Genomic DNA, 26,235 nt, shown 5'->3' with positions numbered 1-26,235 from the left:
CACTTGCCCTGCGCACAGCGCTCCTGCAGGAGCACAGCACAAAGCCGCAGCCGGGCACCGCAGCCTGGTCCCCGCCCCACCCACCACAGACCCTGCGCAGGGTGAGCCTGGCCCCAGGCTGGCCCCAGGCTGGCCCCAGGCTGGCCCAGGCCACCAACGTCCTGAGTTCGTCAGGAACTGCCTGACACAGCAGGCAGCACGCAGACAACCTGGAGCCCTAGGAGCCACCACGCATCAGACAGAAGACACGCGTGCAGGCCAGCCCAGGCCAGCTGCCTGCAGCCCGTCCTGCCCGGGGGCGGCTGCTGGCTGATCCTGGACATTGCCTCAAGGGCTGCTGCAGAAAGGAACCCCCCCCCCCCACTGCTGACAAGGCAGTGGCCTCAGCTCCCCCCACTCGGGGCCCGGAACAGTCCCCACACAGCCAGGCCCACCCCAGCAGAGAAGACAGGGCCAGGCCCCGGCCCAGGCCAGCGTGTGCTGCCCCACGCTCAGCCCCTCTCCTGTGTGGCAGGAGGGGCTCCCAGGCAGGGCCCTGTGACTGACTCCAGGCACCAATCCTAACAGGGCTGTGACCGGGGCAGGTGTCGGAGGGGAGCCCCAGAGCCTGGTGGGCTGGGGAGAGGGGGACAGTGAAGGCCAGGCCCCGGAGCCCCATACCCGGATCTGGCTCTGCCACTGTCTCGTCTCGTGACCTCACGTGTGACTAAGGCCCCCGAGCCTCCTATTTGCCCAACGGGGGTAAGACCCTAAAAATGAGCCCTGGGGCTGTGGGCACCCCAAGGCCCACACGTGGGGGCTGCCCTAGCAGGGCCAAGGCACATAGGCGGGCAGACCTGGGGCCAGCTCCGGCCGCTCAGCCTCCATAGGACTTGTTCTCAGGAGCCCAGGGAAGCCAGGGTGGGTGGACCCCCGCCCCCTCAGACACGTCAGACCCAGATGGGAGGTCCCGCTCCAGGCCCGACCTCGGCCTCCACCTAGATAGTGGCTGCCCTGCTAGACAGATGGACGGACGGACAGATGGAGTGGAAGCCAGGACAGCCCAGCTTCGGCCTCTCTGTGGGACCCCAGTCACCACTCGCTGCGGAGCTCAGAGCTGCCCACGCGTGGGGATTCCCGAAGCGCCACGGCAGCCACAGCACACTCAGCCCGTAGGCTGTCACCAGACCACACCACTGCAGGGCGGCACAGCAGGTGCAGGAGCCCAGCACCCACCACCTGGGGCGAGCGGCCGTGCAGTGAATTATTAATTCTGGCCAGGCGCAGACACACAGGAAGGATGGCACTCACGGCCTGGCTCGGGGGCTGGGAGAGCAAACAGCAGGGCGGGTCGCCCACACCTGGCATGCGATGGCTTAGAGAAGGCAGTGGGGAAGCCTGGGGTAGGTGTGCCCACAACAGTGAGCCCAGGGGCCACACCTGGCGGGGCAGGGGCCACGGCCCACCCATGCTTCAGTCCCGTCGGAGCCGCAGGTGCTCAGCGGGCCTCTGCTGCCACCGCAGGCAGGAGGGCCCAGCCGGCCACCCGGGTTGGTGACCCGCACCCTGGCACAGCCAGACGGGAGCCAGAAGCTCCCAGACAGCACGCTACCTGCAGCCACTTCCGCGCCAGCCACAGAAAACCAGGGAGTGAGGCAAAACGCAGCCACTAGATGAACCCCGGGCAGGGCAGAGGCTGCGGCCAGGGAGACCCGGGGGCGGGGCGGGCGAGGGCAGGCAGCAGGACCAGAGGAGGGGCGAGCAGGCCCGCAGCTGCGTCTGCCCAGCCCAGCCCAGCCCGCCAGCCCGCCAGAGCCGGTACTCACAGGGTCCCGGAGCTCCTCGCCGTCCCGGGGCGAGGTCCGCGGGACCTTCAGGGGGACCTCGTCTCCGCATTCGGTGTCTGAGGCATTGGGAGACTCGGCCAGATCGAGGAAGTCGTCTCTCTTGTGACCTCTGAACCTGATCTTGTCCAGCCTCCTTAGCATGGTCAGCACCGAGCCCCGCTGCTTTACCTTAACATGACGGGCGGGGTCCCTGGAAGGGAAGGAGGGACCTGGTCAGGCGCCCGCGCCGGCTCTGCACGCGGAGACCCCACCTGGCGCCCACCAGCCCCAGAGCTCCTCCCGCCACTGCCCTTCCTCCCACGCCCCCATCGGGGTGCTCCTGCCGGGCACACAGCCCAGCCTCTGCCTCCCCACAGCCGGCAGTGAGAAAGAAGGCTAGACCCGCCCCCACCCTGCCCCACATTCTCCCAACAAGCTGTCAAGGACGGCTGCACGCACTGCCGGGGACGGGGGCCCAGGCCTGGAAACCGCCAGGGGGTCCACACTGGGGCTGCCCCGACGGCTGCCCTGCGGGTCCCAGTGGAACCCGGCCTCACCACGCCCCCACCAGGCTGTCCCCCGGGGACTCTGCCTGAGACACCGTCCTGCTCACAGCCCATGGCTCGGCCTGCAGACTTGGCTCAGGCCTCGCCTCCTCCAAGAAGCCTCCCCAGGGACAGGCTGCATCAGAAACCCCCAGGCAGTACAGGCCTGGACCCCCCCCAGCACCCAGGGCAAGGGCCCAGTGTGGGGACACACATGTGGGCACCGAGGCAGGGATGTGCACTGGGGTGTCCCCGACACCCCTGGCCTTCTGCCACCAGCCCCTCCGCCCTGAGCCAGGGTTTCCACCCTGAAGCGGGGGGGGACCCCAACAAGGCTAAAGCACCCTGGGGGTTTGAGATGGCAGAGCCGAGGAGAGCCTGACCCCAGGCGGCTGAGGGGCCTTCTCACTCACAGCGGGAGGGCGGAGAGCCGGGCTGGGCTGGGCCATCTCCCGGGAGGCCCAGAGGTGGAGGTGGGAAGAGGGGCAGTGTGGGCAGGGACAGTGACCCCTAAATGACAGCCCCACGGCCCTCCCGCCCGACTGGTGTGGCTGCGGCAGCGGGCCCCTGGAACAGCAGGCAGCCCACGGCCTGCTCGGGACGTGGTGGAACCTGCTCCGAGCCACGGGCAGCGAGGAGGCAGCGTGGCAGGGGAGGCCGGGCGCCTTGCTGAAGCGAGACAGGGGCTGGGTTCCTGCAAGAGCGGGGAAGACGCCTGCCCGCTCCTGGGGCTCCGTCACGAAGACGAGTGCAGGACCCCTGTCCGTCGGAGACAAGCCCCGAAGCCCGTCCCCGCCCGACGCTGTTGACTGCACAATTTCTCTACCCAACCCCTGGCTGGTGGCCGTCCCCATGTGTCCCCACACCCTCACAGACCATCAGAAGTGTCAACACCCACCGCCTGTCATCCTCTAAACCAGCCAATCAAAGAGCAAGACACTCTTCTTGGTGCCACTTGGTGCAACAGTGACCTGGGTACCTCCTCCCTTGGGGCCCCGCCTCCCGACTGCTGCTCCCTGCTTTCATCAACGCCGGGCCCCAGCCGTCACACGGGGGACACCTGAAGACACGCGACCTGTCGCTGGCCCCGGTGCAAAGCGCAGAGGTGCCAACACCCCGCGTCCCCTGGGGCCCCAGGAGTGGGCACACGGGGAGGCAGCTGTCCACAGCTCCCAGGGCGGGGGCCCAGGGAGAAGACGCCGCCCACCATGAACCAGGAAAAAGCAGAACTGGGCACTGCGCGAGTCCCAGGGGAGAAGCAGGAGTCCACAGCGAGAGACAAGAACATCACAAAGCAGAGCAAAGCCCAGCAGGACAAGCCCACGACGCTAACAACTTGCGCTCGTTAGAAAGAACAAACCACACAGGCAGCAGGGCACACAGGTGGCCAGCAGGAGGGCAGGAGCAGTACCTGTGCCGAGACGCCTGAGTAAACTGAAAATAAATCGCACTATCGCGTGCAGGAACCTTCCAGTTCACGCAATGGAAACGGAGCTGAGTGAGGAGGCAGGAGGCGGGAGGGCCGGGACACAGGGGCCCTCCCTTCACCCCAGGGCGCACCCCAGGGGCGGCCAACATCCGCCCTGGTCCAAGTCGGGGAGGGCCGGGCAGCCGGGAACACCACAGGGGCCTCACATGGGTCGGCGGCTCGGCGAAGGCTGGGGACATCACCAAATGCTACTCCCCGTTGTGCAAACACGTGTGCGGAGGCCCCTGCACGCCCAGACCGGGGGCCTCGACGCCCCACCCAAGTCTGTATTATGGTAGAATACACACAACGCAGAGCGGAGCTGCTGAGCCGTGTTGAAGGGCCCAGCTCCGTGGCATTAACACGTCCTCCACCTCTGAGCCTTCGCCTCGGAAAACTCAGCTCTGCGCTCGGCCAGCACCCACCCCCAGCCCGCTGCACCCCATTCCTACTGCCTTCTTCACGGGGAAAAGCAGCACACACCAAGAGGAGGAAGGGCGGCCGCACAAAACCTCCTCCTCACTTCTCTAGGTGCCCGGGGTTCCCCTCCCTGGAGCAGCCTCTGCGAAGCCGGGGCCTGGGCAGGGCCCGAGGCTGCCCGGGCTCCTCACAGGGCTCTGGGCAGTCGGCTCCTCCCGGCCAGGGACTGTCGCCTCCCCTGGGCCTGCCTTTGGCATTCAGCTCCAGGAGAACAGAGACAAAGGCACCAAGCGTCCAGCTGCCACCATCAGAATGCAGCGTGCGCCCCGGCCGCGGCACCCACTGCCCACCGGGGCCCGTCCTCCCACCGCGGGCTCAGTGCCCAGACACAGCCCACAGGAGCAAGGGGGCCCGGGGGCCCCACCACCCTCCTCCTGGGGCTCCTCAGAAGGGGCAGCCTTCACACTGCCGTCTGCAACCACGAGCCGACCGGGGACAGCCACCCCGGGCACTCAGGGAAGGACGCCGCCCATGCCCACGTCCACACCCCTGCACCGCCTAAGCCAGGACCACCTCGGCTCAGCACCTCTACAGAGGGGACCCCCAAGTAGCGCCGCACAGGCAGGCTGCAGGTACGTGCAGATCTGGGGACACCAAAAGACGGCCGGATCTGGGTGACAGGCATGACCCCCCAAAGGAAGCTTTTCCCACCAGGCCCAGGTCAACCCCTTCCAGCTCCCCAACTCCCAGCTGCCCATCCCCCACTGCCCACAGGCCCGCCCTCTCGGTGGCTGGACCCTCCTCACAGGACCCCTCGGGGCTGTCCTAGGTCTGGGCTGAGCAGTGGGCTGCACAAGGGAGCACCCCTTTCAGGAGGGGGCTCTAGAGGACCAGCTCTGGCCCGCAGAGGGGACCCCTCCCCCATACCTCCTCGCGGACGCTGCGCTGGCCGACGCCCCTCAGCTGCGGCTACTCCAGCCCCTGCTCCAGGGCCAGGCCTGCTCCGGACGGTGGCCACGTGCCCCCAGGAGCTCAGGGGGCGGCACCTGCAGCCTGGGGCCTGAGCAGAGCAGGCAGCGTCCAGCCAGGCCCCGGGCCCCTCTGCACCGGGACAGAATCCAGCCCAGCGCACTGCTTTAGAAACCCACTGAATCGCTCCGGGCACAAAGGAGGCAGTGTCTGAGAGCCCTGGGCCTGGAAGCCACAAAGGAGTTTGGCCCCCGCCCCAGCCCAGAGTGGGGGGGAGCAGTCCCGGCCCTGAGCGTTCCCTGAGCCGCCGTCCATCCATACCCCGCCCCGCAAAAGCCCCTTTCAGAGTTCCAGGAGGCCCCCCAGGAGCACCCCCACCTCCTGGCTGCCAGCGGCACTCTTACCGGTCCCGGGAGAAGCAGAGTCTGTCTCCCAGGAGATGGCAGCCCAGCTACGGAGCAACTCTCTGGAGACTCACGGAGGCGGCCGGGGAAGCCGGCCCCTCTGCCCCAGCTCAGGGGTCACACCTGGCCCTGGGCTGAGGCCACGCACAGCGCACAGGAGGCCTGGTTCTAACCAACACCCCCCCACACACACCTGGAGTCACGCGCTGCACCCCTCAACTGCCCACGGCCTGAAGACACACATGGCTCCCAGGCCATCGTCAGGCAGCGGGCTCCAGTGTGGCCCTGGCCCCCTGCTCAGGACAAGCACGGATGACCTGGGGGATTCCCCAAACCCGAGGCTCTGGGGGAGCTGCCTCCCTCCCCTCGGATCCATGGCTGGGGCTGGGGGCCGGGCCCAGCAGTCGGGGGACCCGAGAAACCCCGCTGACTCAGTTTGGCGCCCACATGGCTCCTCTCGGGACCGTCACCATCTGCCCTCCCACGTGACGGCACTGCCGTGGCGGCTTCTAGAGCCAGAAGCTCCAGGGGCCCCGCACCGCGTCCTTCCTTACTCCACGCCACGCCACCCCGGTGCCAGCGCCGGCCGCAGCACACCCAGCATCAGTGCACTCTCGCACCCACCCTGCTCCAGAGCCCCCCCCACTCATCCCGGGGGGCACCAGCCACAGCTGCTCCTGCGATGGCCCCACCTGCTGGCTTTTTTTTTTTTTTTTTTTTTTTTTTTTTTTTGACAGGCAGAGTTAGACAGTGAGAGAGAGACGGAGAAAGGTCTTCCCTCCGTTGATTCACCCCCTATATGGCCGCTACGGCAGGCGCACTGCACCAATCCAAAGCCAGGAGCCAGGTACTTCTCCTGGTCTCCCATGCAGGTGCAGGGCTCAAGCACTTGGGCCATCCTCCACTGCACGCCCGGGCCACAGCAGAGAGCTGGACTGGAAGAGGAGCAACCGGGACAGAATCCGGCGACCCGACCGGGACTAGAACCCGGTGTGCTGGCGCCGCAGGCAGAGGATTAGCCTAGTGAGCCGCGGCACCCGCCAACACACTAGCTTCTGAGATGTCCCCAACACAGCTCCTTCGCCTCCAAGCGGCCCCTCCCCTCAACCCACCATCCTGCTGGGGGGTGGGAGGTTTCGACTGAGGTCCTCAGAACCTCCCTCTCTGGGGGCTTGTGCCTCTGCCCACCCACTCCCCTGGGCTGCCTGAGGGCAGGGCTGGCTCTGGCTGGAGCTCAGAGCTCCAGGTGAGACCCCAGGCCCTGGCCCCGAGGGGCCTGCATCAGCAGAGAACGGTGAGGCACGGGGAGCTGGGTTCAGAGAGTGGGGGATCCTACCCAGAGCCTGGAGCGCCACCAAGAGCCCACGGCCGCTCGGGCTGCCCCAGCCGCGCTGGGCAGCTTCCCCTGGCAGGGAACTCAGCACAGTGAAGTCTGTCCAGAGTGGGCCCTCGAGGGGGCCCTGCCCCAGGCCAGCTCCCAGACAGGCAAAAACTCACGGGGAGTTCAGCGCCGAGGACCCGCCGGCACCCGGTCTCTCTCCAGGAGGCAGCCAGACTCTCTTCCCTTGAGGAAACACCTCTGGGGCTTGGGTCCAGCAAGGGTCAGGCCGAAGCCCAGAGGCCAACAGGAGAGCTGCCCGGGGGGCTTGGCAGGCACCCTGACCCCATCACCAGATGGCCCAGGGCGCAAGTCGGGAAGCCTGGAAGAGCCTCCACTTCCTGCCCGGGGCCTGGGGGAGGGGCAGGTCACTGTTTAACAGCAACACCTAAGGTATCATCAGTTCACTGACACAGGCAGCAGCCACGCTTACGACAGAGTGCAGGAAACACAAGAAAACAGCACTGCTCCCCAGTGCAGATTCACAAGAGCCCACAGTTCCACCGGACTCCCGCACCCACTCACCCTCGGCTGCGCCTGACAACCCAGCGTGGCCCCCGCTGGCGCGGCTGCTACAGTGAAAAAGGAAACAGGTCCTTGTGTCCTTCCGCGCTGGCTGCCGTAGGGAGCTCCGAGAACGTCCTCCCGCTGCTCTCCCTAAGCCTCAACAACCAACAAAGCAAGAGGGGAGCCCTGGTTGGTGACCCCCGCCCATCCCCTGCGTGTAAATATCCCGCCCTGGCCAGTGGCCAGCATCCCCTGGCGTGGTGTCCCCGTGGCCCAGAAGCCAGCCTCCGGAGCCCCCCCAATGGCGGTCAGTTCCAAGAACTTGTCTTCAGTCCGACTTCCCTGGTTGTATTCATGTCCTCTCATTTGACAGGCAGGGAGAGAGCAAGTTCCCACCTAATGGTTCCCTCCCCAGAAGCTCAGCAGCCAGGGCGGGGGCCAAAGCCTGGGTCTGGGGACGCAGCCCAGGCCTCCCACGTGGTACTCGGGGTCTATGCAGGCCGAAAGCTGGGGTCAGGAGTCACAGCCGGACATCAGCGCGGGGACCCCCACACTCTCCTTTTTATTACTACCCAGCTCACAACAAAACATCAGCGCTTAGAACCCAGCATGGGCTTGACAGAGGCGGGCAGGTTTGTGAGCTGGAAGACCACATCCTCCCACGCCCCTGTGTGATCCCATCCCCCTACGACCCCACTTGTGTAACCACGCCCCTCCGGAGGTGGAGGAAAGGCCTGGAACCCAGGCCCCGCCCTCATTGCCCTTTGCTTCTCCTGTTGTCCCTCGCCTTCGGGGCATGGGGCCTCCGGGCGCCCGCTGCATGTGGCTCTTGGCCTGCCCTCTGCTTGGTATGGATCCCAAATCAAATTTTAGAGACTCATTTATTTATTTGGAAGTCAGAGTTACACGGGGTGGGGGGCACAAGAGAGCGAGCAAGAGAGGGGTCTTCCATCCGATGGTTCACTCTCCAATTGGCCACAATGACCAGAGCTGGGCCAATCCAAAGCCAGAAGCCAGGAGCCTCCTCCAGGTCTCCTACACGGGTGCAGGGACCCAAGGACTTGGGCCATCCTCCACTGCTTTCCCAGGCCATAGCAGGGAGCTGGATCGGAAGTGGAGCAGCTGGGACTTGAACCGGTGCCCATATGGGATGCTGGCACTGCAGGCAGTGGCCTTACCCACTACACCATAGCGCTGGCCCTTCAATTTAATTTCTAGACCTTTCTTTCTTAGATAGAGCCTTCACTCCCCTATGCTTTTCTCTCCCTGAGTAAAATCCTTAAGCCTACCATGCTGCCTGGTCTGTTTAAGCCAGTGTTCAGAATTCTGCTCTGAATCCGTGGCAAGAGCCCTCACAGTTGATTCATTTTGGAAATATTAATAAGCAAAACGGTTTCAAGCTGGCTCCACACTGCTCTGCCCCGAGCGCCCACAGCCAGGGAGGGAGCAGCGCTGCCGTCCTCACACCAGGTAGGGGTGAGGCAGGGAGAGGGAGCTAACGCACACCACCAAGTCCCACTGCCCAAATCCCACCCACCCCCCTTCACCGCAGCAACCTGCTACCGATTCAGCAGAAGATCCAACAAGGCTGAAGACTCGGCACACCCACTCCTCCCCCACACAGCTGGGCCGCACTTTCCTGGAGACCACCCACCACCCCCAACCCTGCCACTGGGGCTCTCATCCCCACAACACCAAGAGACACCCCCGGCCCCGCGCGCTCTGCCTGGGCCATCCCCTCTGTCCACACAGCCTGCTAGCCACCACCAAGTCACCTGTGCCCAGGTTAAGTCACCGCACCTGGGGGCACACAGTGGGGACGGGCTCCTCTGCCTGGCACCCGGGTTTGCTTCTGAGTCCTCACTGGGCCTCCAGTACCACGCGGGGCTCGAGCCGCAGCAGCCCAAGTACACAGAGGACCGTGGTGGGTGGGAGAAGTAGCCGGAGCCAGACCCCGGCTGCCGTGGCTGAGTGACCGCATCTCAGTGCCCCCCAGCTGTAAAAGGACAGCCGGGCCCTGGGCTGGTAGAAGGCGACCTGAGTGGTGCCCAGGACTGAGAATGAGCCTGGCCAGCAGCAGTGACAGCAGCAAAAACGCAGGTCCCACTTCCCACCATCAGCGGTCAGCTCCACGTGCTGACCCCAGGTGGCCTCGGAGCCCTGCGGGGACTCTGCACCTGTGCGGCAGGTGAGGGGAGGGTCCAGGCCTGCCCCAGGACGCCCGAGCTATCGGGAGCTCCTGAGCAGTGGCCTCAGAGAGGGAAGGAAGGGCGGGGGGCGAGGGGGACACGGCCACACACAAACAGGTACAGAGGCTACTGCAGGACACACAAGGCCCCTGGCCCGAGTCGGTCACCAGAGCAGGGCCTTGTCCCCAGCTCGGACAAACCAGGCCACGCCCCCAGAATGTTGGCAGTTTTCTTGGGCCAGGCTGCCCTGGTCAGGCCCAGTCCCAGTCCCACCTCCTCCTACCCAAGCCTCCAAGCAGAGGTGAGGAGGGCACCAGGTACAGGTGTGAGCTCTGCCCACCTGAGGACGTCTCTGGACCACCCGGGGCCTCAGCCCAGACCCACACCTGCCTGGATCCCAAGGAGAAGCCCCAATCCCAAGGGCCAGCAGCACCGGCCACAGGACCTTCTCAGGGCCCCAGCCCTGCACCCCCAAAGCCCGCTCAGGGCCGAACCCTCCCGACACCAAGGACTGAGGACATCGCCCGAGTCCAGGTGCACGGCGAGGCCTCTGGTCAGGAAATCATCAGAACCCCCGCCCACGGCCCAGGACAGCTGCACGGGAGGTGGACGGGGAGGCAGGCAGAGGGGCCGCACAGACATTCACTCAACAAAAGCAGCCATCCGCGGCCAGCACTGCGGTGCAGCAGGTGAAGCGAGTGCGGGTGACGCCGGCATTCCATGTCAGAGTGCCGGCTGAGTCCTGGCTGCTCCGCTTCCAGCCCAGCTTCCTGCCAGTGAGCCAGAGAGCGCGACACACCTGGGCCTCTGCCACCCATGTAGGGGGCCCGGATGGACTTCCGGGCGCTGCCTTCAGCCTGGACAAGATTCGGCCGTCACAGGTGAACGAGCGAATGGAAGGTCGTGCTAGCTCACTCTGTGTCACTCTTTCAAAAAATAACAAAATAAATCTTGCAGGAAAAGAAGTTAACAAGAAAACCTAAGTTTCACGTTGGCAGATCAAACCCTTGGGATTACATAAGCCTCGGAAACACAGAATTCCTCTCCAGTGGGAGTGCTGACTTTCACCTCTTTCCATCACTCCTGGCAACCAGGGCTTGGGAAGAGCCAGCCAATGAGACGGCTGCACGGGCTCCGTCTTCCTGCCACTGCCCTGCCGGCACGTGGGATGGAGAACGGCTGGAGGCGGGGCTGTCCTCCAGATGGGGCGCCACCCGAGCCGGCCCGCCCCCAGCCTGTGCTGCAGAAGGCTGGGTGCAAAGGAGGCCTGGGTGACCCTCAGCCCCTGGGCAGCCCCACCCCCACTGCCGGGAGCCAGCCGGCGCCAGGAAAACTTGAGGGAGAACACCTTGGGAACAGGTGGGCGGGGCTGCCCATCCTGCCGCAGGACAAGCGGGCTCAGTGGGCCCACTGCCCATCGGGCAGATCCCAGGGGCCTGAGAGTCCCTGGCTGAGCCCACGGGTTCCACGCTCGGCAGCCTGAGTATCACACACTCACACGTGGCCCAGGCCACTGCGGGGTCTGAAAGCCCCTGGAGCCGGAAGCATCCGGGGGAGGGGATCTCACATCCGTGCCAACACACTCCTCACCCCCCATCTCCTCTCCCACCCAAGGCAAGCAGGCCAGCAGGGAGGGGGCGGCCCCCAGGACCGCCGGGAGGGGAGCCAGCTCTGAGGAAGTCTGGTCGACCCCAGGCAGTGGGCTGGGCCACCTCTCAGGGCCCAGGGAGGTGCCCCTCACTCTCCAGTGACAAACCAGGGATGCTGTGAGAAGCCCACAGGAGACCCGGGGCCCCAGTCCCTGCGGCGCAGGCTGCCACAGGAGGAGAAGGCACCCCTCCACGCGGCACCCGTGGTTAGCACTGAACGAACAGGAGAACCACGTAGGTGGCAGAGTCGCCCCGGTCCTGGGCAGACCCAGCACGGGGCGGACCCACGCAGCTTGAACGGTGCAGGTGAGCCAAGTCAGCCTGCGAGCCACGGCCGCCTCCCAGCAACACCTGTTTTGTTAACGTGGCCCAGCTGCGGCTGGCACCCAGCCCAAGCCCCAGGACACTAACAAGGCCAGTCTGGGCTGCCAGGCACAAAACCAGGAAACCTTCCCACCGCGTATGACAACACAGCACGGGGACAGCTCCTGTCCCGTCCCCAGCTCCTGCCGCTCCAAGGCCCCCACATGTGTCTTTGCTGCAAAACTGGGGGCCCATGGTGCTGTGGCACAGGTTAGGCCTCCGTCTGCAACGCTGGCATCCGTATGGGCGCTGGTTCCCATCCAGCTCCCTGCTAACGGCCTAGGGAAAAGCCGCGGAAGATGGCCCAAGTGCTTGGGCCCCTGCACCCACATGGGAGACCCGCGTGTGGCTCCTGGCTTCAGCCTGGCCCAGCACCGGCTGTTGCAGCCATCTGGGGAGTCTCTCCTCCTCTCTCTGTGATTCTGCCTTTCAAACACACACACAAAAATAAACCTTTAAAAAACAATGCAAGACCCAATGACCCCAACGAAACACAGAGCCCAAGCCCTCCAGGCCACTGGCACCTGTCACCCAGGTAACCCACTGCCGGCCCCAGCAGGCTGAAGGCTCACCCCACTCCAGAGCCCACATTGAGGGTGAGGCGGCACCACAAAGCTCCCTTGTGACTCAGCACAGCTTCCACTGGGAGCCGGGGCTGGTGGGAGGAGGGGCGGCCACAGCCTTCCGCGAGGGGCCTCTGGCACTACCGGGACAATGAGCCTCCTGAGGAGGCTTCAGTGAGCGCCTACTGTGTGCCCGACTGGGGCACCGAGGGGACGAACCCAGGGAGGGTCCTCCTGGCCAGGGGTGCTGCCCTGGCCTCCGAGAACGTGCTAGGCTGAGGGTCATCAGAGCCCAGGGCGGCCACGGCTGCAGGGGGCGCCCAGCGTGGGGAGGGCACTGAGCGCCAAGGCCCCCGCAGGTGCCTGGTCCTACCTGAACGCGGGGTGGAGGGGCACCCGCTGCGCCGTGGGGTCGGACTTGGATGCGGGGAGCAGGAGCATCACCAGGAGCCGACAGCCAAGGCAGAGGGAAGGGGCAGCAGGCGGTGGAGACGAGGATTCACCTGGGTGGGGAGGGCCGAGGGCAGGAGCCGCAGGGGCACCCATCCGCCCACCCGCCCCACAGTAATCTGCTCACAGCTGCCCCTCACTGGGACCTGCACCTGCTGACCGTGGCCCAGGCCTCACGGGCCCTCACACACCAGATTACCAGCAGCTGCGTTCTGGGCCCTCCTTGCTGGCCGCCTACGAGCACCTCGGTAACGGTGCCCGGGTTAGGTCAAGTGGAAGACGTGGGAGCAGCAGCTTAGGAAGCAGGGAGGCTGATCCGGCTCACGGTCGGAGAGTGGGCGGCCCCGTGTCTCAGGACTGCAGGCTGGGGCCCGAGAGAGAACCACGCATGGAGCCTGGAAGCAGACAGGGACCACGGAGAGTCCACCTCCATGGCCACGGCTCTCTCCTTGTAAGGACGCTGGTCGGCACGTTCATCACGGGGCAGAAGGAGCACCCACGGGCGTGCAGGGACCAGGGCAGCCGGGCTGGGAGGGGAGGCGTGGGCTGCAGCCACACCGCAGGTTCCCTGAGTGGACCCCCAAGTCCACGGCCAGGGAGGGCGGGGTTACCATAGGACCCAACGTGGTCCGGCTGGGGCACCGAAGCAGACACTCCCACATGCACGTGACCACCAGGAGGCAGGGACCACCCAGCACCCACACGCAGGCTGACGGGGCCACAGTGGGCAGAGTGTGTGGTTCACGCAGGAAACCCTGCCACCCACCTCCTCACAGATACACCTGGAGGACTCAGCTCCGAGAAGCACACCAACCACAGAGAAGCAAACACTGCGCGATGGCACTGGAGCCAAAGGCAGGGAGCCAACACCCAGTGCCAGCCGCTGTGGGGGTGGGGGGAGGGGCGGGGCGTATGTCCAGTGCTAGGCGGAGCCTCCAAATGCAAGATAAGGAAGTGTGGAGACCCACGGGGTCACACGAGGGGGCCAGGGTGCTAAGGCCGCCAACTGGACACTTGGAAATGGTCAGGATGGTAGATGCCTTACTGCGTGGACACACAAGGTAAGGGAGCGAGGACAATGACTGCAGGGCCAGCGCTGTGGTGCAGTGAGTAGAGCCTCCGCCTGTGACGCTACCATCCCAAAGGTGTGCAGGTTCGAGTCCCGGCTGCTCCACTTCCTATCCGGCTCCCTGCTGATGCACCCGGGAAAGCAGCTGAAGATGGTGGCCCACGTGCTTGGGCCCAGGAAGCTCCTGGCTGCAGCCTGGCCCCAGCCCTGGCCTGCTGCACTCATTCAGGGAGCGAACCAGCAAGATGAGAGATCTCCCTCTCTCTGTAACTCTTTCAAATACATGAATAAATCTCTAAAAATAAAATACCGACTGCCCTAAGCAATAACAAAAGTTTTAGGGGAAGCCAGACAAGCCAGTTGGGAAGTTCTGAGAAGCCAGAGTGTCGCAGGGAGACCGGGCTCTAGTGCACACAAAACACAGCAGGGCCACGGTTGTCCCCAGTGTGCGGGTGGTGCCAGGAACCAGGGACAACGCACAGGAAGCGACCCAGACCCCACTGTGGCCAAGGCCACCTGACACAAGACAAAGAGAAACAATGCCCCAACGCCTGGGCACCCCAATGCCTGGGCAGCTGCCTGGAAGAAGACAGGGTGGCCCCACAGCCCCCACCTGCCCAAAGTCACAGCACACGGAAGGTTTGAACGTAGACTCACGAAAGCAAAACACAGCCATGGGCCTCTGGGACTGGACAAAGCTGTTTCTCTTTTGAAGATTTGTTATTTGAGAGGTGGAGCGACACAGGGAGAGAAAGACAGATCATCAGCTGACTCCTTCCCCAAGTGTTTGTAACAGCCAGGGCGGGGTCGGGCTGAAGCCAGGAGCTCCGAGCGTCTCCTGGGTCTCCCACGTGAGTGGCAGGCGCACCCTCTGCTGCCTTCCCGAGCGCACTAGCAGGGAGCTGGACTGGAATCGGAGCACCCGGGGTTCAAACCCGTGCTTGGATGTGGATGCTAACCCAGAGTGTCACACCGCCAGCTCTGGACAAGCCGGTCAGAGCAAGACAGCCCAGTAGAAGATGGAGGACAGCCAAAACAAGCTGCCCAGTGGCAAACACCCCACAGGTGGTCAAAAAGAAAGAATAATCTTGGAAACACACAGGGTTAACTTGATCTAACATTGGTCAACAGCCCAAGAGCTAAGGGGCAATTACAGAGAGAGATGGGGGTGTGGCTTCCCCCCACGCCTCCATCAAGGAGGTCCACATCAGCCAATGGCGCTCAGCTCTGAATGACGCCCAAAATGCAGTGGGTGGTGCCTCTGATGGACGGGTTCCTGAGGAAGACGGTGCCGCATGCTGGTACCGGTGGGTGTGCTGCAGGGGCCCAGTGGTGCCCGGAACCTGCACTGCTGTTCCCCACCAACGGTGGGACCCCCAATGTGCCGCTGAGCGACCAGGAGACGAAGGCATGTCCCTCACGAGACAGTGTGGCTTTGCTGGGTTTGCCAGTAAGCTGGGTAGGTCCCAACCCCCCATACACACATCCAATGCCACACATAACACAGTGTCCCTGCCCCTGGGAGTGTATTGATTCCTCATTAAAGGTTCAAAAAAAAGTCGTACTGAGAAGCTGGGGTCCCAGACGGGCAGAGAGGGCTGGCGTGGGGCCGGGCACAGCCCCTCCTGCTTGACAGTGGCATGGAGGGCAGATGTGAATCCAGCAGCCCCTCCTCACCTACGCAAATGAGGCCTGGGCAAGGGCCGATCACTGCAGCTGGGCGCCGCCTCCAGGGCCACAGCAGGGGACAGCCCCACAGCAGAGCCCCACAACCTGAACCCCGGGCCCTGCTACCCACAGCTAGAATGAAGCCTCGGGGCCAGCGCTGTGGCACAGTAGGTTAATCCTCCACCTGCGGTGCCGACGTCCCATATGGGCACCTGTTTGAGTCCCGGCTGCTCCTCTTCCCATCCAGCTCTCTGCTATGGCCTGGGAAAGCAGTGGAGGATGGCCCAAGTCCCTGGGCCCCTGCACCCGCGTGGGAGACCCTGAAGGAGCTCCTGGCTCCTGGCTTTGGATCAGCTCAGCTCTGGCTATTGGGGCCAACTGGGGAGTGAACCAGTGGATGGAAGACTCTCTCTCTCTCTCTCTAGCTCTACCTCTCTCTCTTACTCTGTCTTTCAAATAAATGGAAGGGAGGGAGGCAAGGAGGGAGGGAGGAGCCTTGGGCCAGCGAGACAAAGACGGAGCTGCCCGGAGAGAAGGCCAGGCAGGGCGGGCGCCAGCTGCACCCGCAGTGGCCCCAGAGACGGGCACCAGTGCTGGAGCCATCAGAGTTCTGAATCCTCAATCCTCAATACATGAACTGACAGTTCATTAGACTCTACAACTGAGTTCTAAAATAACAGAAACAAGGAGGATTTAAATAAAATGGGAAAAGAAAAAACCTAGGTCACCACGCACACAAGCTCTCCTAGTGTCTCAATCCGCAGTTCTCAAAATGTGGCCCAGCAACCTTTGGGGTCCCCCAGGCCCTTTCTGGGTACCCACGAGGTCAAGACTATTCCAGGAACCAGCGCTGTGCTGTAGCGGGGTAAGCCGCCACCTGCAGCCTGGCATCCATGTGGGCGCTGGTTCCAGCCCCAGCTGCTCCACTTTTTTTTTTTTTTTTTGACAGGCAGAGTGGACAGTGAGAGAGAGACAGAGAAAGGTCTTCCTTTTCCATTGGTTCACCCCCCAGTGGCTGCTGCGGCCAGCACACCGCGCTGATCTGAAGCCAGGAGCCAGGTGCTTCTCCCGGTCTCCCATGGGGTGCAGGGCCCAAGCACTTGGGCCATCCTCCACTGCACTCCCGGGCCACAGCAGAGAGCGGGCCTGGAAGAGGACTGCTCCCCTTCCAATCCAGCTCCCTGCTAATGAGCCTGGGAAAGCAGCGGAGGGTGGGCCAAGTGTTTGGGCCCTGCACCCACAGGGGAGACCCAGATGGTGCCGTTCCAGGCTCATCTGGAGTGAACTAGCGGATGGGAGATTTCCATCTCTGCCTTCCAAATAACCAATGAATCAGGGAGGAGGAGGAGGAGGACTGTTCGAGCCACAATCCTGGGTGCTGTCTGCCCGTTCCCCACTGCCCTGCAGGCCCAGAGGCCCCAGCTGCCCTCAGGAAACGGGCGCAGCAGAGCGCGGCCACAACGCCAGTGCCTCCTCGCCGTCTGGGCTCAAGTAAAAACACGCCACCTACATTAGTTACCGAGTGAAGGGTTTCCAGCCGGCCCCTCTCGGTAACTTAAACACTGTTTCTCATTTCGGGGTCCTAACATCCCAAACACTGCCCAGCGGCGGGCACACGTCACCCCCACCGCGGCCCTCGGGAGCCGCCGAGGCTGCAAGGGCTCCATGGCGAGGCCAGTCTGGGAGCGACCCCGAGCAGGACACGGGGACTGGCTCGGCCTCTCAGTTGGACCCTGGCCCTCAGTCCACCCCCTGGCCAGCCCACCAGCAACCTCACACCATGACCCAGGCTCCAGGAGGCCAAGGCTGGGCACCAGTGTGGAGCCGTGTCCAGGCAAAAACCACGATGCAGGTGTGGGGCGGGAGGAGCCAGGACACCACCTCCTGTCCACGGGCAGCCACCTGGACTGCAGGCCGCAGCCATCACCACCCTGACCGCACTGCTGCTCCCTAGCCCAGGGGCCTCTGTCTCCATGGCACCTGCCCAGGGCCCTGGCTCCTCACACTGTGACCTGGCACCACCTCTGCCAGGCAGCAGCTGGGCCTCCCACCACACAGGCCGAGCCGGGGGGGCCAGGAAAACTGGGCATCGGCCTGGGGGCCAGCAAGAGGCCCGCGTCTGGCCAACTCGGGGAGGAGGAGCCAGGCCCGAGCTGTGCACCCTGCCTTGACCCACCGTCACGGCCGAGGACGGCAGAACGGTGGCCACAGGCTGAGGGCCTCGTGCTCACACCTCCAGCAGGTGGACATCACCGCCACCCCCTTGACAGACGACAAAGCTGAGGCACGAACACTGTGTGGCAAGGGGGGGCGGCGGCTCCCAGCAGCAGGGGCCCCCGCCCAGGGCCAGCCTGGGTCTCACACTCCAGGCACAGCGCACCCGGCCCCGCCCTTGACGTCACATGCCCTGCTGTTCTGCAGCCCCCCGTGGTTCTGCCCAAGGACCCGGCTCACATCCCTGGCCCCTCCCCCAGTCCCTGGGACTGTCTGGGCACGGATGAGGCAGGAGACAGGATGGGGACCCCTGCAGCCTGCACTCCATCTGCTTAGGGAAGCGTGGGGGGCCCTCTCCCCTCATACTGGGACTTCGGGGACACCCTCGACGAAGCAAGACGAGGGTGACAGCTGCAGGCATCAGTTGGAAGCCAGGGCGTTCTCTCCAGGGAGGGCCTTAAAAAACCACCTGACTCGGTTTCTCCTCCTTGTAATGACAGAAGGCTCCCTGCGGAGAGGAGGGGCTGGTTTTGGCTCTCGGTTCTGGGGTCCCGAGGTGGCACCCGTTTCTGTCCCTCTCCTTACAAAGCCACCAGGAGTCTACCCTGCCCTAATGACCGAATCCAGTCCAGTCGCGCCCCAGAAGCCCACCTGGGAGCTCTGATTGGATCACCCTTGCTTGTGCTTCGTCCCGCTAACGTAAGACTGGCGCCAAACTCCAGGGTTCGGGGCAAAGTCTCACGCCACGGCAGGGCGCCACACCACCCATTTCCCACACAGCCACTTCGGGAGGGGCTCTAGCTCTCTTCCATCTCACAACCCTCGCGAAGTCACACCGAACACAGCTCTCCTATGGCCGCAGGTGAGGGGAGACCCTCCCTTCACCGCCCTGTCCCCACAGGATGGCCTGCGCGTCTCTCAGGAACAGGGGTCCCCGTGGGGCAGCAGCTGAGACCCCAAACGTGCACGTGCGGGGGCTCCCATGGTGGGACGCGGGGCTGCACGGGCTAGGCCATGCGCTCACCACCGCCGTGCAGGGAACAGCGAGCACGCTAACGGCACCTGCTGGGAGTTCTGCACCTGGTCACTGTAACTCCTAAAAAGCAACAGGGGCTGGCAGTGTCCCCACCCCAGGGTGACCGTGGCGCGGCGGCCGACGTGGAGGTGGGGAGAGCATCACAGCCCGCGGGTACCGGACAAGAACGCGGCCATGCACCCGGCCTCGCTGCGGGGACGCCCAGATGGGAGGCGTCATCCCGAGGGCCAGTGCCGGCCCCTGAGCACGGCCACTGAGGCCGCTGGCGCCAGAAAGCGGTTCCAGAAACCCTGAGCCTGGACACGGCCCACTCCGCAGAACGAAATCAGGCTGTTTTCCCACTCGAAAACAAAAACAGAAAACCCAGTGACACCCCAGAACACGACCGAGGTCTGAAAGGGCAACGCCGCCTGCGAGGTGGCCGGAGAGCGAGGGCTGGGCCTCGGCCACACCCAGGCTGCCCCCACCTGTGCACCCAGGGGCCAAGCCCCGCATGCTGGGGGGTGGGTCCAATCCCACTGGGCCTTGGCCACACCCAGGCTGCCCCCACCTGTGCACCCAGGGGCCCAGCCCTGCATGCTGGGGGGCGGGCCCAATCTGACTGGGCCTTGGCCACACCCAGGCTGCCCCAACCTGTGCACCCAGGGGCCCAGCCCTGCATGCTGGGGGGCGGGCCCAATCCCACTGGGCCTCGGCCACACCCAGGCTGCCCCCACCTGTGCACCCAGGGGCCCAGCCCCACATCCTGCATGCTGGGGGGCGGGCCCAATCCGACCCTCGGCTTACTCCCTGTCCCGCCTGGCCTCCAGGGCATGCAAAGTACTGGGGGGGGGGGCAATCCAGATGTCCTGGCCCAGCCCACACCCCACACCCTCCCCACCAGGCCTCTGAGTGAGGCAGGGGCTGGGGTCTCCAGTCCACCCCTCCCCTGCACCTCTCCTGGGCCCCTGCTCCGGCTCATCCTGCCGATGGAGGCAGCAGGTGAAGCCCGCTCAGCGCCCCCAGGGCCCAGCAGGCTCCAGCTCTAGGATCAGGTATATCTGCCCCTGCAGGAGCTCACGGCAGCAACCACCCGACCACAGGGCCCCGCCCTCCTGTCCCATCAGCCTTCAGAGTAGGCTCCTGCCCCCACACAGGCCCCCGCACCCCTCAGTCCACTTCCAGAGCCATCGACCAGCCTGGATCCGGCAGTCACCACAAGCAAGCCAAGCACCAGAGAGCAGGCCTCAGACAGCATGGGCCGACGGACACAGGAGGGGCTCCAGGCCGGGACCAGTCCTGACACCATCCCGTGCCTTCCGGGGTCAGAATCCTCCAGCCAGGAAAACCGAGGTGCGCCTCGGGACTCCGCCCAGCTCTCCCCCGACACTGTCCTGCCCGCAGCCACAGCTCCCGACCCCACCCCCCAGCGCAGCAGGAGACCCCAGACTGCTTGCCAGAATTTCCATCAAAGTTTCACCCAAAACCCTGCCATTGAAAACCTCATGGACCCAGAAAAAAAAAAAATTCTGCCTGCATACTGCAGACCGCAGTAAAAAAAACAAACCCCAAACCCCAACCATGCACGTCAACTTGCCCCCAAAATAGTCGCGGGCAAATCAAGCTGCACTTCTTGTCCTAATTAAAGCCACGCCAGAACAACACCTGAAACTCGAGTGCGCCAGAGAGGAGCGAGAACCAGCGGCGAAGTCCGCCTGGGACTGGCGCACGCCACTCACATCTTCATCCCCGCACGCCCGGGGGAGCCCCAGCATCTTCTCCCCAGGAAGGTCGCGCTGCTCCGGCAAACCCGAGCCCCCAGCAGCCCTGCTCGGAGCGGGCCTGCCAGGCTGCGGCCAGCTCAGCCGAAGGATGCACTCGCTCTGCCCGGGTCAGCGGTGGATCCCCAGGGCGGGGAGGGCGGGCTGCCGACCTGGCTCAACCAGACGGGCAGGTTGATGGGTGGGCGGCTCCCAAGCTCCCAAGCCTCCCTGGGGAGAGGATCCCGCAGCAGCCAGCAGAGCCCTGCACAGTGATGACACAGGAACCAGGGTGATGGCTGCCTCTCGGGCCTCATCTCCAAAAGGAAACAAAACCCGTCCACCCGATCAGCTAAGCAGAGACACAGACCACCCCAGCCCTTGCCAGCCGCTGACCGGCCCACAGCCCAGGACGGAGGCAGCAGCGTCCACCCTAGAGGGGACAGTGGCCGAGGCTTCCTGAGTCCTGTGCCACATGGCCTGCCTCTGCGCTCCTGGCCACCCACGCACCTGCGGAAACTGCTCACTCAGCCTCATAAACGGGACGGAAGCAGACAGGACGCCAGGCCCCAGACCACAACAGGCTCCCGAGGAGCACAGCACAAGGCCCTGCTGGGCTGCGTCCCCACAGCCAGCCCAGGCAGAGGCAGCAGCCAGTCTGGGAGGCAGCCTGGGACCAGCCCTGAGGGTGCTGGTGTGAAACTCCGCACAGCGAATCCCAACTACGCACAGGGCACCACTCCGAGGAAGCAAACCCACCTCTGGGCCGGCTCAGCACTTCCACCGTGGACGGCGCCCGCTCCTTCCCCAACACTAACCCCCTCGGCCTCCCTGGGTGAGCTGGGAGGTGTCCCAGGTAAGGGAAGGCACGAGACTGCAGGCCGGGGCCCGGGAGACCCCGTATGGGAGCCAATGATGCAACCCCAGACACGCGTGCATCCCTGCCAGCCCTGAGCGCACAGGCCACAGACCTCGGCCGCCAAGCCCACTCTGAAGCCCCCTCTGCCGGGGCCAGGGAGCCCACCGCCTCCATCTGCAGCCCAGACCGCCTGCCCCCACCAGGACCAAGTGTCCTGAGAGCGCGCCGGCTTCTCCTCCTGGACGTCTCTGCACCTGGCACTTCCTGAGACACCTGCCCCACCTGGGGCGCAGCCTCCTTCCCCAAGCTCCTTCCTCGCCCTCCACTGGGCCGGGAGCCACCCATGCCTCTCCAGTTCCCCTCTGGACACTGGCCTCCCCCACCCACCCCAGGCATCCCTCACTCAACACCTGTCCCTCACACCCATGTGCTTTCATACCTGCCCTGCCCTAGAGAGTTCCTTCCCCCGCCCCCACCCCACCCAGTCCTACAAGAGAGGACTGGGGAGGAGGCTGCCAGACGGGTGGAGGAGGCTGTGGTGGACAAGACGCCGAGACCCCAGCCCGAGGAAGGGGTACCAAGGAGTGGAGAACACACGACACGGGCAGCTGGAGCCCCAGCCCTGGCCGGGGGTGGACGGTGGTGTGGCCAGGCCCATGCTGCTGTCTCATGAGCCACCCTGTGCCCATATGGACCAAGGCTGGCAGCCCAGGTGACCTATTTGCTGTGCCTGGCCTCACCTGCCCAGCGCCACATCATCCGCCCCCCAGGCCCCCGCAGGGCTGCCCGGGGCTTCTGTCCCCCCGGAGTGCAGGTGAGACGGGTGGGGCAGAAAACACCGGCAAAGCCAATCGCACGCAGGGCCCCTGTGCTGCCGAGGCAAACACAGCGGCGCGGACGAAACCAGCCCTCCGTTGTTTGTTCGAATGCCTGCTTTTGGGGAGATCCACGTGCAGAGAGTTCTAGTTTAGGTTACGCTGGTGCACAAAAAATAATCACAGAGTGGGATTTCTATCTGCTAATTATGCAGAATTTAGGACAAAATCTTCACGCAGCGACTCTGAAACACTTGATAAATAGGTCACAGGAGGCCCTGGGTCGCGCGAGTTCTTTACAGCCACGCAGCAGGTGGACCGATCTGCACAGGGGAAGTGGCGCCAAGGCAGGGAGCCAGGGGTTCCCTCTGTGACGCCGGCCACATCCTGACGTGCAGGGCGTGGGTCCCAGCCAAGAAACCGCCCTGACGCCAGCGTCTCAGAGCCAACTAGAGGGCCCGTCCCCACCACAGAGCCCCGCAGTTCCGAGTCTGCAGGGACATCTCGGCTGTAGGTGCACGCGGATGCGAGCGCGCCCTCGCCAGCCGCGGGCTGAACACAGCACACACGGCTCTCGATAAGGAGCCGGCACCTGGCAGCCACGCTGGGCCCACTTGCTGTGACTCAGTGCACACAGTACAGCAATGTTTAATCCTACAATGAAGTAGTCAGTTATTAAAAAAAAAAAAATACACGCCCATCTGACCTGGGAGGATACATATTTGTCAGCTGAGCCAGTCAGGGCGGCGGCAGTGGAGTTTGCTCTCATTCTGCCAGCTGCCACCTGCAGCACCACCTGGCCTGGGCCCCGGCGAAGCTCCTGAGCCAGGCCGTGGACTTGGCACGTGCGCCCGGGTGCCTGGCGTCGCAGGCTCTCCTCAGACCTGCCCTGCTGGCCTCCGCCAATGGTAGGGGCCACGGTGACGCGGGGAGGCCCCGCCCTGTGTGCCTGCAGTTCTGGGAGGGAGAGGCAGCCACACCAGTCTCGGGGGAGGGCCGAGCCCAGTGTCCACCAACACCGCGTGACTCTCTCCAACCGTCCTGTGCCACACTAACTGCAGAGTGCCCGGGGCAGGGCCCAGGCCTGGCCGAGGGACGCCACCAACTCTGCCCACCTGCACCTCGCTAGCTGTCGTAAACTCCAGGTCCAAAGCGCCACACCGCAGCTTTCACACGCAGCACAGAGCAGCCCTGAAATCCCTGAGGACTCCAGGGTCCTGGCGGCCGGAGCAGGCACCAGGGCTCCGCCCTCCTGGGCGTGGCGGGGCTCTCCGCCTCCGGGGTCACTGCCCACGGCTCTCTGCGCCAGCCTCACCAGCTCCCCAGTGGGGCGAGGCAGTGGAGGAAGGTCAGTGTGAGGGGCGTCTCCCTCATCCACACACACCACGGGTTGTGGCGGGCGAGCCGGCTGCGGGCTCAGGCCCGGTCCGAGAGGTGCAGAGCAGGTGCTCACCGGGGCCTCTGAGCAGCTGGCGGGGTGCCAGGTGGTCGGGGGACCGGTCCGGGCCGATACAGATGGGTCCTCAGGCATGCACACGGGGCAGGGGTTTGCCCAGCAACCAGAGGAGGGCTGGGCTAGAGGAGTAACGCCCATGGCAGTCACGGCACAGTACAGCGTGGATCTGCACACGCAGTGTCCCCCCCACAGAGGGCCCGGTGACAAGGCCCTCCCAGACGCCCACTTCCTCCTGGGCCCTGCAGGTGGGCAGGCCACAGAGGCGCCCACTGACCTCGCCGTCCCAGGCTCCCGTCCAAACACAGCGGCTGCACCTGCTGCCTGCACAGGATCGGTGCGGGCCTTGTGAAAGCTTAGCAATGGCTGTGACCACAGGCCGCCGCCCCTTCTGTTGCCTGCTTTGCCCTCGGCTCCGCCCATGCACACAGCACACGCTCAGCCCGAGAGGCCAGGGCTGCCCCGTCCGGCCCCGGGGTGCCAGCTGCTGGCTCCCAAGCCCAAAGGCTTCCACCCCTTGGGTGATACAGGACAGACGATGACCTCAACTCAGTGACCTGCTGACTACAGGCTCTCGCTGGCCAGGGCAGGTGGAGAGGCCGGGCGGGCATGAGGATGGTGGCCCCTCCATCCGGGCACCCTGCCTGGCAGCAGATGGGGGCTGTCTGGCTGACCCCGTAGGGCCTGCCCACGTGAGATTCACGGTGCTGCAGGCCTAGCACGAAAGACTGGGCCAGCTCAGGCCAGCCCAGCAGGGGCCCCTCCCCACTCACTTCCTGCCTAGACCCCTGGACCTGCGCATTCCTGGCTCCGCCCACCTGCACCCTTTGGACCAGGCCCTAGTCTGCTCACCCGCAGGCCGGTACCACTAATCGGGAGATGAGACAGGAGGCTCAGATGGCTGCTGGGAGGTGAGGACAGCAGCTCCCCTCTCCTCCCCGCAAAGGGCTGTCCTGGCAGCCCCGCCCACCACCCACCACCATGGGCTGTCCTGGCAGCCCCGCCCAGGCGCCCAGAGCTGCAGGTCTTGGCTCATCTTTCACTTCCTCCCAGGCACACAGGCTGCAGGGCCCGACACAGGCAAAGGCACCAGTGTGGGGCCTCTGAGGACCCGTGGTGGCTGCCAGCAAAGGCCCCTCCCTGAGGCTCGATGCTGGGGCCAGGCCCTGGGCCTCTCCCCCCCCCCCACCGCCACACCCCTCCCGGATGCTCACAAACACTTCTGAGTGACTCACACGGCCCCTGCCTGCTGGGGCAGCGGCTGCTGATGTCACCTTTCTTCCTGACCTGGGATGGGCGCAGACGCCGCCGCAGGCTCCCGAGGGCAGGACACGACTGACCGCCGGCCTGGCACAGGGCTGGGAGGCAGGCTGACCGTCACAGGGTCACCCCCAGCTGGCCCCTCTGGGCCCAGCGGGAGAAAGACGACAGACACAAGGGGCTCGTCCCCCTGCACTGCCAGGCTCCCAGGCACCTGCGCCTCCCCGCCCCCACCCCACACCTCACTTTTGAGATGATTCACACACAGCCCAGGGGGATGCGCACGCTCTGCCCTTGGCTGGGGGCGCCTCCTGGCCAGGGGCCCTAGACAGGACAGGAGTGACCGGCACAGGGGAAGCAGGGAGACGCACACCCCGGCGCCGGCGGCCTCCAGAGCCGGGGTCCTGTGACGGAAGGTTTGTGTGTGCGTCTGTGTTGCTTTTTAACTGCTGCTCATTTATATTGACATGAAAGACAGAGAGACAGAGAGCTCCACTCACTGGGTCACGCCCCAGACGCCTGCAACACCAGGCTGGCCCAGGCTGAGGCCAGGAGTCAGGAACCCAATCCACTTTTCCCTTGGTGGTGGCCGGGAGCCAGCTACTTAGCCGTCACCTGCTGCCTCCCGGGGTGCGCATGAGCAGGAAGCCGGAGTCCGAGCGGGGCCGGAACTTGAACCCAGACACTCCTGTATGGGACGCGGGCTTCCCTAATGGCATCGTAACCACCAGGCCAAATGCCCATCTGCTTTTGTTTTTATTATTACTATTTCTTAGGTGGTAGAGAGACAGAGAGAGAAGCAGAAAGAGTTCTCGTCTGCTACTGGGTCACTCCCTCAACAGGAGTGGCTGGGCCAGGCTGAAGCCTCGAGCCAGGAACTCCATCTGGGTCTCCCACTTGGGCGGCGGCGGGAATGGAAACATTTGAGCCATCACCACTGCCCCCAGGGTCTGCGTTAGCAGGAAGCTGAGATTGGGAATGGAGCTGGGACTCAAACCCAAGTTCCCCAGTCTTAACCAACGTCTTAGCCGCTATCCTAAACGCCTGCAGGCTCTCCGCGCCATGGGCCAAGGCTGGTGCACACCTCCCTGTACTGGACCCCCAGGGTCCCCTGGGCTGCAAGGCCTCAGCTCCCTCCCCCTTGGCGGTGGGGCAGGCTCTCCCTGGAGAAGCCAGGACCCCACAAACACACGAGGCTGTGCAGCCAGAGCAGCGTCGCCCCGCCCCTGCCTCTGACCGAGCAGGCCACAGGCACAGGAAGGAGCCCACATGCTCCAGCAAGGCCAGGGGCAGGGGCGGGGAGGGGTGGGTCGAGGGTGGGGGGCCAGGGGCTCAGCAGGGTGGTGGGTGGGCAGGTGGGCCTGGGCCTCAGCCTCACTCCCAGCAGGGGACACACCTCCTGCAGCGGACAA

General features: G+C 64.8%; 1 protein-coding gene across 6 annotated transcripts in view; it reads right to left on the bottom strand.

Annotated features, from left to right (window-relative positions):
* GRAMD4 (GRAM domain containing 4) overlaps positions 1-26,235 on the bottom strand; it is a 72,464-nt gene that overhangs the window by 34,222 nt on the left and 12,007 nt on the right. For 3 of the 6 annotated variants that reach the window (XM_070053056.2, XM_051828127.3, XM_089307773.1), the window contains exon 2: positions 1,806-2,016. In XM_070053056.2, coding sequence (XP_069909157.1) covers positions 1,806-2,016 — 211 coding nt within the window. Of the gene's footprint in view, positions 1-1,805; positions 2,017-5,165; positions 5,313-12,633; positions 12,771-20,415; positions 20,554-26,235 lie in introns of those variants that run through there. The other 3 variants (XM_051828128.3, XM_089307772.1, XM_051828130.3) reach the window with 3 other exon arrangements.

Source organism: Oryctolagus cuniculus, chromosome 11, assembly GCF_051225735.1.
Source record: "Oryctolagus cuniculus isolate XC-2025 breed Fujian yellow rabbit chromosome 11, ASM5122573v1, whole genome shotgun sequence".
In the NCBI taxonomy this organism is placed as follows: Eukaryota; Metazoa; Chordata; class Mammalia; order Lagomorpha; family Leporidae; genus Oryctolagus; species Oryctolagus cuniculus.
Note: the sequence above shows the minus strand (reverse complement) of the source record. Positions and strands in the feature narration are given on the sequence as shown.